The sequence below is a fragment of the Camelus dromedarius genome, chromosome 9, assembly GCF_036321535.1.
Source record: "Camelus dromedarius isolate mCamDro1 chromosome 9, mCamDro1.pat, whole genome shotgun sequence".
NCBI lineage: Eukaryota > Metazoa > Chordata > Mammalia > Artiodactyla > Camelidae > Camelus > Camelus dromedarius.
The window spans coordinates 14,524,036-14,533,766 of NC_087444.1; the positions used below are offsets into that span (position 1 = coordinate 14,524,036).

Below are 9,731 nucleotides of genomic sequence, written 5' to 3' on the forward strand. Positions count from 1 at the left end.
GGCACCTGGAAGTCCCTTCAGGGCTCCATGTCCTGAAGGCTGGTTCTCTCCCAAGTCCTCTGTGATTCTGGGACTGTAACCAGGCTGATGTCAACTGGAAGGCCTCAGGGCAGGTCTAAGTATCTTTACCACTTGATATTTTCTACACAACAATGTGTAAGCCTGATGAAGGGGCTTAACGTGGCAGCTGCTTTAGCTTTCCTCTCTCAAGTCCTGGGAGAGGAAGCATCCAGCACAGGCTCACTGTAGCCAGACCAGAAGAGCCAACCATACTACTATACGGGCCTGAGCCTTTTCTGCAGTGTAGGCGGGGGAAATGAAGCTTCACCAGTGGTTTCCTGGGAGACAAGATTAGGGGTACCAGAGCTTCAACTGCAGAAAAGGAAAGTTGAGAGATCAGGTGGAAGAGAGACAGGGCTGGCCAATCCATTTAATTCTTCTGTTCTAAGAGGTAACTTGTCATATTAACTTCCTCCCTTCTCCTACAGTGCCACCTAAGAGGAGCTAGGGGAAGAGCTGCAAGGTAAGACAGACAAAATTGCACATCTTGGCCAGAATCTAGGGAACTTCTTGTAGTGGGAGGCAGAAAGGGAGGGTTGAAGAGATGCAGCCATGGATTCCTTGGAATGATGGAGAAAGGAGTATCAAAATTCTTCAGGCTCAGGGAAGGCTTGGCACAAATCAACACAGAGGGGCAAACTCTCAGTAGTCTTCCCCAGACCTGTTCTCTCTACCAGCTCATCCTCTTGGCTAAATTTAGCCACAGCAAAATCTGCTTTGAAAAGATTAAAAAATGCTACATAAATGTCAATTCTGAGGGCACTCTAGCATCAACATCTGTCATTTCATTGACTGCCAAGGTTGATTTGTCTGATGTGGCTGGCTGGCCCTCACCACTTTGGTTGTCCCTCACGAAAAGAAAAAGACAACTTTCCAGACAGAGGAGAGCTGCCCTTTGGTCAAGATTTTATCAATAAAAGAAATTAGGTAATTATTCAAATTCTGATCCTTTTAATTTCTTTTTTTCCTTAGACTACTTCCTCTCCCCTTTTGGAATCCACCATGACAATTCCTTTCCCATAGTACCAAGAGAGTAGCGAAAGCAATTACACGTTCAGAGTTTAGAAGAATCCAGTCCAATTTCTGGTAGGCTATCTCTGTGCCAAGAAAGTGGGGACTGCATTTCTCTGTTCTATGCAATGCCTAGGACACATTACACTGTCAGTGAATATTAATCTGTCCATTACATTAATATACTTTAAGCCAAACTAAAATGGTTGCCATTCACAACAGGAACATATACTGGTAATAAACAAAATCCTGTGAAAGTGAGCTGCTCTCCATCATTTCCTTTTAACCCAGTCCAAGCATTTTTCCATAGTCCAGTTAGTAGGCTCGATCCAGACTTTTAAGAGAACTCTGCAGGGAGGCAACCCTCCTCCCCAGGGATCCAGAAAGCCTTCATTATCTATAGGCTCTAGCCCCAAGTCATGGAATTTCTACTCTCTCCTGCTAAAGCATCAGTGACATTTCTTTTGAGAATATCTATCAGGTTGGCAAACTATGGTCTGCTGGCCAAAACCAGCCCACTGCCTGGGTTTGCGTGGTCCTGAGCTAATAAGAGTTTCTGCATTTTTAAACGGTTGAAAAAACTCAAAATACACGTTACAATTATATGAAAATCACATTTCAATGTCCATAAATAAAGTTTTATCAAACAGAGCCACAGTCATTCATTTGTGTACCGTCTGTGGCTGCCTTCCTGCCACAACGGAGCAGCTGAGCAGTTGTAACAGAGACCATAAGGGCTGCAAAGCCCAACGTGTTTCCTGTCTGGCTCTTCACCGAAAAAGTTGGCTGACCCCTGCTCCATCTTAATGCCTAGATGTGGATTCTACCTGTGCCCTTGGAACAGCATTTAAATATTCTTTCCCTAGATAGGCCACACCTTTCTGAGGTACAGTGAACCCCACCCACAGGCTGAAAAGATGAATAAACCAGTCACAGACTATGCCAGAACAGAGACTCAAGCCAGGTTTAATGATCATTGTCTAGTTTTCAGAGCCCACTGGCTCCAAGGATTGCCAGCCTGGGAGTACACAAGGAGGAGGACTAGGGTCCTGGACAGTGGGGAGGCCTGCTTGCTTCGCCAGCAGGGCTACAAGGAAGTACGGAGGTAAGAACACACAGAAAACTGGAATCAGTTGGCTTTTCTCTTCCCAGCTGGGGTATACCCTCGCCTGGCTCCTTCCTAAGAGCTCACAAACACAGGCAAAGAAAAAAGATCACAAATAACCACACAGACAGATTGTAGAGCCCTGTCATACTCTGTCTCCAGGGACACCTGCTTCCCGGGAGACTTATCTGGTTCATGGGGGTGGGGGTGATCTCTCAACCTTTTCTTATAACCAGACCTGGCAGTTTCCTACACAGGGTTCTAGTGAGCTTATATATGCTGAGTGCCCAGTCCAAGTAAGAAGCTACCTTTGGATTCTATCAGCTAAAACCACCAGAAGAGGCTAAGCAGTTCAATCTCTTGGTGGGGCAGCCAGGCACATTACCAGTCTTAAACTGGTAGATACTGGCCAACCTAGTGGATTCAGTAGGGAGATTCAGAGCCTCGGGGCCTTTTATTATACCCTAAACTGGGTAGGACTTGTGAAGAAAATGGCCCTCCTAGACCTCAGGAACTCGGCTAGAATGCTCCAAAAGACCTACTTCATTTGACATTCACTTTAAAGATTTTCAGGGCCCTAGATGGTGCCTAGAGGGGAAGATACAGCATGGAGGTGAGATTTTCCCTGGTTCCCTGATAAATCTGAGGAGGAAGTCCTGGCTCCTACAGCTTCAGTATCAGAATCTTCAGAAGTCTCTGGAATATAACCAGACAACTTTTCCCTCCTGCCCCTGTCTTACCAGGGCAGTTAACATACGAGGAGCAGCTTACAGCTGCTGGGTCCCCTGCCAGTTTTCTTCTGGGTCCATCACTGACTGAGTTCTACATTTATTTCTCATATATATCATCTTTAATCCAAGGAAGGTTTCTGAGGAGCCGGAAGAAGCAGTTAGCTCCTCACCAACACTCCTCCCAAGGTCTTCAACCTGTGGTTCTCCAAACTCCAGCCTTTGCGGAGAAGTTATTCAGTGACATGGAGATGTGGGGGAAGCTTCAGGCAGTTCAGAAATTAAAAGTAATAAGAGTTTGTATGTGTGGAGCCTGGCATGGTCACTGTCTCTCCTAGAGGGAAAGAAAATTATGTGCATGAAGTTGTGCACACAGGTGGAAACCATTCCGGAAGTGGACATTAGTGGGGACTGAAGAATCACTGTCCTGATGGAAATCAAGGTGCTAGTGTGCATGCACACCTATAAGCATGCATCCCTATGAGCATGCAAGTACTTGAGGGAAATGCTGCACCTCTCTCGACAAAACTACGTTACTAATAAAAGGATGGACAGCAGTCTTGACATCCCAGGAACAGACAACGGGAAGATGTTGCATTCCAGTCTCCTCCCTGAATCTTAATAGGCAGCAGGAGTTAGGCCCTCCTAGCAAGAAGCCCTCATCTGCAGGTAAATGACATTTCTTGGAACCTAAAGAGCAGATCAGAAAACTAGAAGATCTGCAGAACTTTCAATGGACAGGGAGCTTGGTGGGAGAGAGGGTAGAGACTGAAAAAGACCAAATTCAGAGAACATTTTTACCTTTCCCCTGCTCGTCCCCTTCCCAAAGCTCAGAGCAAACTAGGGCCTGCAGTAGGGTCAAAGGGAGCAGTCATCTCTACATCCAAAGTACTCTGCAACCTTGGATGGAATGGAATGTTGGGTCTCTTCTTAAGTTCCTCTGGCCTGACCACCACAACAGCACAGACCTCTCGCTGAGAGAGATGGGGGTGGTAGAACTTAAGGAAAGTTTAGTGCCACTGACTGTCTCTGTTACAAAACTGTCTGGAACCCTGTGGAGAGGGCAGAACTCTAAGCCCACTCTCCAAACTGCCATTCTTCTGAGGCAGACACCACCCAATCCCAACTCCTCGGATGAAGAAACCCCATGCTTTGGGTTTGCAGCAGGGGTGAGATCGCTAAGAGAGGAGCAAGGTGGCTTTGTCAACATAGAGGAGATACCCAGTCCCCTCCATCCCCAAGCCCAGTCTAACCCAGCTGGGGCCAGACTTTCCAGGACTCCATCCCTTATAGAGCAGCATATTAGGGAAAACTCAGAATCCCATCTAAGCTTGATCAGGAGACTGAATGAAGGGACAGCATACACAGAAAATCAGGTAGGTCCAGCTGGATACTACAAAATAGAGGCTGATCTACCCTCCTCCCCCTAGTGCAAAGTGGCCCCCATCCCACGTCGGTGGCACGCATCCATAGACGCTCTGCTTTCAGCACCGCCCACCCTGGTCCGACACACAGGTGCTAGGAATCAAATGCGAACCCAGGGTTTCACCAACCAGGGAATTGATTCCTCCACCAGGCAATCTGGAGTTTATCCCTCATCTACCAGTTTTGTGCTGGCATCTGATATGCTGTGACATGGACCCTTTGGTTCATGCTGTATCCCTCTGAACCACTGGTCTCAGGACAAGACACAGATACCACATGTCACATCACTGCCATATCTGACAGGCAACAGGCCAGGCTCCTGCAAAGATCCATCCACCCAGGGCTCATCAGGAAACAGGAGGGCATTAGTGAGAAGTCTCACAACAGCTTTGGGGAGTGTTATTGATTGAGGTCTCAGCCTTCTCCTGAATCATTTTTCCAAAGGTTTCCAATTTCCCCAGCTGTGAAGTGTGACTTCCTGGCTAAAGAGGATAATACAGCTTTTCCTCAACGTGGCTCCATTGGAAGCTCCCCCAGCACACACAACATCACAGGTGTGGGTGGGCAGAGACAGAAAAAAATGATTTTTTTTCCTAAATGATTTTCTCTTAAGGAGCTAGAGATGACCTCAAAAAAGCTTAGGGAATCTGCTCTTCCCCCTACTCCTTCCTTATTGCCACCAACTCAGACACACTCCTCTTCCTCCACCACATTGAGAACTGTCAAGGCTCTGGGTAGGGGCGTAGCATTTGCCTGAGGATTAATATATCCATATTTGAAAATCGTGGCAGCCACACCCCGTTTCGGGTCTTGCCTGTTGTACCCTTGACCAATTCCCTTGAGGTCGGGGGGAACACACTCCCTTGGGCAGCCAGCCCTCTCTTCCATCCCCTCATATCCTTCAGGGGTGCATTACCTCTCCTGGGGCAGAATCTCCCCACCAACCCATCCTGCTCACACCACAATGGGTGTATCAGAGAAGACCGAGCTGACCGATTCTGGATCCGACATCCTCCGCTGACCCTTGCCTGTCGCCTCAGGCACTGGCAGGGTGTTGCCAGGTCTGAGCTTGCCATTTTGACCCTGCCCGGGTCCAGCAGGTTCCAGGAAGGCCACCCGCCGGTCAAAACCATCATCCTTGTCCCCACCAGCCATAGGATCGTGGTTGGGTGTGGTACTGAGCATGGAAGAACTGAGGCTGTCTCCTTGATGGCTGGAAGGCTTCTCGACACCCCGGCACCAGCAGCGGCAAGGGGTGAGGTACAGGTAGATGAGAACCAGGACCACACTGAGAATACAGCCCACAAGGGTGGTATAGGCTGTGTTGAGGGTGTCGTGGTGTCCGTGCAAGGTGAAATTGTACACTTTCAACTCCACAGACAGTGTCTCGTTGAAAGACTCCCCCATGGCGTAGCAGGTATACACGCCCCCATCCTCAACCTGCACCTTCTGGAAATGAAGACTGCCATCCTTGGACACTGTCACTGTGCTGTTGGCCACCTCATCTAGCACCCGTTTATTATTTGGCGTCACCCACACCTTGGTCATCCCCTGCTGCTTGGTGTCACACTTGATGGTCAAGGTTTCTCCCAGGTGAGCCTCCCAGGCACGCTCCTTGTACTCGCTGCAATTGAGGAAACTCAGATTGAAGACATTGTGCAGCTTCTTAGAGCTCATGCAATACAGGTCCTCCTGAAAGTCCATCACGGAGCTCAGCTGCCGGTACTGCCAGTGGGAAAAGAGCTGGTAGAGCTCACAGTCGCAGTGCAGGGGGTTGTTGTGTAGGTACAGCCCGTTCTTGATCCAGGCGGGCAGCTTCTGCAGGTCGGGCAGTGGTAAGTTCTTTAGCTTGTTGGAGGAGAGATCCAGGAGCGTCAGTTTGGGTAGCTTGGCTCCTTCCTTGACCAGTTCCAGAGGGAAGCGGGAGATCTGGTTCTGGCTCAAGTAGAGTTTCTGCAGCTGGGCCATGTCGTCGAAGGCGCAGCGGTCCACTGCCATGATGTGGTTATTGTAGAGCAGCAGCACCTCCAGTGCCTGCAGTTCACTGAACAGGAACTCGTCCAGCGTACGCAGCTGGTTGGAGGAGAGGTCCAGGTAGCGCAGGTTGGGTACCGGGGAAAAGGCCTCAGAAGAGATGAAATTCAGGTGGTTGTGGCTCAGCAGCAGGGAGTGCAGGTGGGTCAAGCGCGTGGGGGTCCACTCGGCCCGCAGGCGGCTCAGGTTGTTGTGGCTGAGGTCCAGTAGTGCCGTGTAGCTGGGCAAGGAGTGGGGCACGTTGGGCAGCTGCTGCTTGGAGCAGCTGAGGATGTTGCTGGCGCATAGACAGGCGGCAGGACAGCTAACCACGGGACGGCCAGCTCTGGCCACCTCAAAGAGGAGCAGGAACAAGGACAGCAGCAGGAGCCAGAGGCCTCGCAGGTCACACTGGGGTTGCATAGTGTCACTGGGAGGGCGAGGAAGGCCACAAAGGAGATCTGGGAAGAAGTCACCCGGGCATGTTCTGGTGTAAGGAAGGGTCACATTCACTACAGGCTTAAGAGAGAGGATGGTCACCAGGGCCCCTGGAGGGAAGAAGTGACTCTCCCTCCCTCCCCTCTCCTCCCCCCACCCCACCTACATTGGGCTAGAAGAAGGAAGAGATGCTGGGTAGTTCCCAGACACTGTGCAGGCGATGGGCTCCAAATACTGGGACCGAGGAGGAGGTAGGCACAAGGGCCTCCCGGGCTAGGGTCACAGAAGTGGAGGATGAGGGCATCCCGGGGTGTCAGGGACTGCAGGGGTGCAGAGCCCGGGTCTGGAGGCAGGGTCAGCAGGGCCTTTCGGGAGCAGCTGAAGGAAGGTCAACAGGGCAAAGGCTGGGTAGGGCAAATCCTAATGGGGCTGAAGGTCCCCTGGGCCTTTTGGGGCGGGCTCCCCCTCCGGGATCCCCGGTCACTGCACCTGCTCGCGGAGGATGTGTCTCAGCCCATGGCGGGTCCGGGAGCTCCGTCGCGGCCTCCCCCGGCGGCGCCTCACCGACCGGCCTGCGGCGGCGCCCGCCTTACGCAGGGGCCCGCGCCCGGCAACATCTCCTCTCCGGGACTTGCCGGGCTCCGCTCCGCTCCCCGCGCGCAGCCGCCTCGACCGCTGAGCCGTCGGAGCCCCCAGACCACGGCCGCCGTCTCCAGGTCCGCGGGGCCGGCGTGCAGCGGTGAGGAGAGCGGGAGGCGCCGCGATCCCAGCGCGGAGAGCGGCGTGGGGGCAGCGAGCACCGCGCGCGCGCCCGCCGCCGCCGGAGCCTCGGGGCGCGTGCGCGCGGCGGGGGCGGGGCGCACGTGCGTGTGTTTGTGTTGGAGCCGGAGGAGCGGCCGCGCGCCGGTTATTCTCTCTCGGAACAGTCGGGACCTGGTGAAGAAAACTGGCAGGAGGGGGACTTTGGCCCCACCTTCTTCCATCTCCTTCAGCCGCCACCCTTCTACCTACCAAATCCGCTCTCAGGAAAAGTAGGTCTAACTGAAGTGAATTCGCTGCTACTGACTCCGGGCCAAGACGCGTCACGTGTCTTCTAATTTTACAAGTTAGAGAAATCTGGCTCAGCTCCCGCCTGTCAATGTTGGCGGGAAATTCATTAGTCACGTTCTGAGGTTCCCCCTCCCCTCTTTCTAGGACTGTGACGCCCCAAAATTTGGGGGAAAGATTTGGAGAAATGCCTTTTTTTTCAGTCTTGATGCTACTATTCCACGACCCTTGGGATACCACGGAAAGCTGGTTGGGCAGTAGTAGGGGTAAGGGGGAGATTTTTGATGCGTGCCCCGGCGCCGGGATCCCACTTCCCCAGACACCCTGTGAAGCAATCTCTCTCTCTCTCCCTCTCCCTTTCCTTCACGCACACGCACACACACACAATCCAGGGACAAGTTTCCATTCCTGGAAACTCCAAAATCCTTCCCAGCCTGGGGGAAATCATTTGTCTATTAGGCCTGGCTACTTGCCCTCTTCTAAACCAGTATCAGCTCTTTCCCCTTCCCTCATGGAGCATTTGGAGCATAGTTTCTCCATCCTCAAAATGAAGGGAGTGGGGGATTGTCTTCTTTAGGGTGGTTCCTGAAACACTGTTAACCAGTGTGTGTTTTGGTTGGTTGCGCATGGGGAGAAGGGGACCTAAAAAGAGCCTAGACCTTATATTTCAAGACTTTAACTGTTCTTGGGATGGCGGACTGTGAGGGAGAAATTAGCTTTTTATTCTTTCTAATCTCTTACAATAGCAAGAGCAAGACTGAAATTAATGTCTCAATACATTAGCCTGCTAGGAGTTTTAAAAGGAAAGAATTTATATCTGTTACATATGTTTTACCATGAATTTAAGTGAATGTATTATCTCTTCAAGTGGTTTTAGCATGTTAACCCTATGCACAGTGTGAAAAGGTCTTTCTTTTCCTGTTCATTTCAGGCATCATTGATAAAGTGGGGGGGGGGGTGTTATTCAGGGAATGGGAAATCTTGAAATCACATTGCATCAGTTCTCTATTGCAGCATAACAAACAACCCCAAAGCTCAGTGGTTTAATACAATAATATACATTTATTGTCTTTCACAGTTTCTGTTGGTCAGAGATTCAGGAGCAGCTTGGTAGGCAGTTCTGGACTGGAGGTCTCCCATGCAATTGCAATCCAATGAAGCTACAGTCAATGGAAGGCTCACTTACATGGCTCTCATATGACTGGCTGGCTGTAGGCAGGATGCCCCAGCTCCATACGAGCCTCTCCACAAGACTGAGCGCCCTAACAGCATGGTAGCTGACTTCCCTCAGAGCAAGAAATCCAGGAGAGAACAAGCAGAAGCCAAGTAACCTAGCTCTCTGAGGTCACACCTGTCACCTCCACTTTGGTCACATGGACCAACCCTGATTCAGTATGGAGAGAGACTACACAAAGGTATGACTACCAGGAGGAGCTGGTCATTGGGGGCCATCTTGAAGGCTGGCTGTTATACACATCATCTCTGAAATCCCATCTAGTTTTCAATTTTGAAAAACTTCAAACATACACAAAAGTGGAGAAAATAGTACAATAAACTCCCATATACCCATTATCCATATTCAGTAGTTATCAAGGAAATTTCATCATTTTATTTTGTATCTCTGAGAAACATGCTTTTCACCCCCCACTCCCATTTCCTATACTAACTTTCCATAGACCCCGTGTTCCAGGCTCTCTCCTTTCTCTCACTTTCCCCTTTCTGCTATGTTTAAGGGATGGATAAGAGACAGACTCAAAGAAAGAAGAAAGCCTCTTATGCTGGACACCAATTTCAAATGTGGGTGTCTGCAATTTGAAGAGGTCACCACCAATATGCTCCTCAGTCAGTTCCCTTCCCTGCCTCCCCCATCCAGAAGTAACCTTGTCATTTTCAAATTTTAATGT

The 9,731-nt window shown here is 50.6% G+C and overlaps 1 protein-coding gene across 2 annotated transcripts; it reads right to left on the minus strand.

Moving 5' to 3' along the window:
* Window positions 1-2,017: 2,017 nt before the first annotated feature.
* AMIGO1 (adhesion molecule with Ig like domain 1) lies at window positions 2,018-7,570 on the minus strand. Of its 2 annotated transcripts, none has more exons than XM_010975911.3 (2): window positions 7,270-7,570; window positions 2,018-6,829 (listed from the first exon to the last, which is right to left on the minus strand). In XM_010975911.3, exon 2 carries the CDS (start codon window positions 6,763-6,765, stop codon window positions 5,284-5,286), a length of 1,482 nt encoding a protein of 493 aa, XP_010974213.2. In that variant the 5' UTR covers window positions 6,766-6,829; window positions 7,270-7,570; the 3' UTR covers window positions 2,018-5,283. The 2 variants fall into 2 exon arrangements, with proteins under 2 accessions (XP_010974213.2, XP_031313605.1); XM_031457745.2 differs by having other exon boundaries at window positions 2,018-6,803; window positions 7,270-7,558.
* Between the last annotated feature and the right edge of the window lie 2,161 nt (window positions 7,571-9,731).

Coding starts and splice junctions, on each gene's coding strand:
- AMIGO1 (XM_010975911.3), bottom strand. CDS start 6,765: ATGCAACCCCAGTGTGACCTGCGAGGCCTCTGGCTCCTGCTGCTGTCC.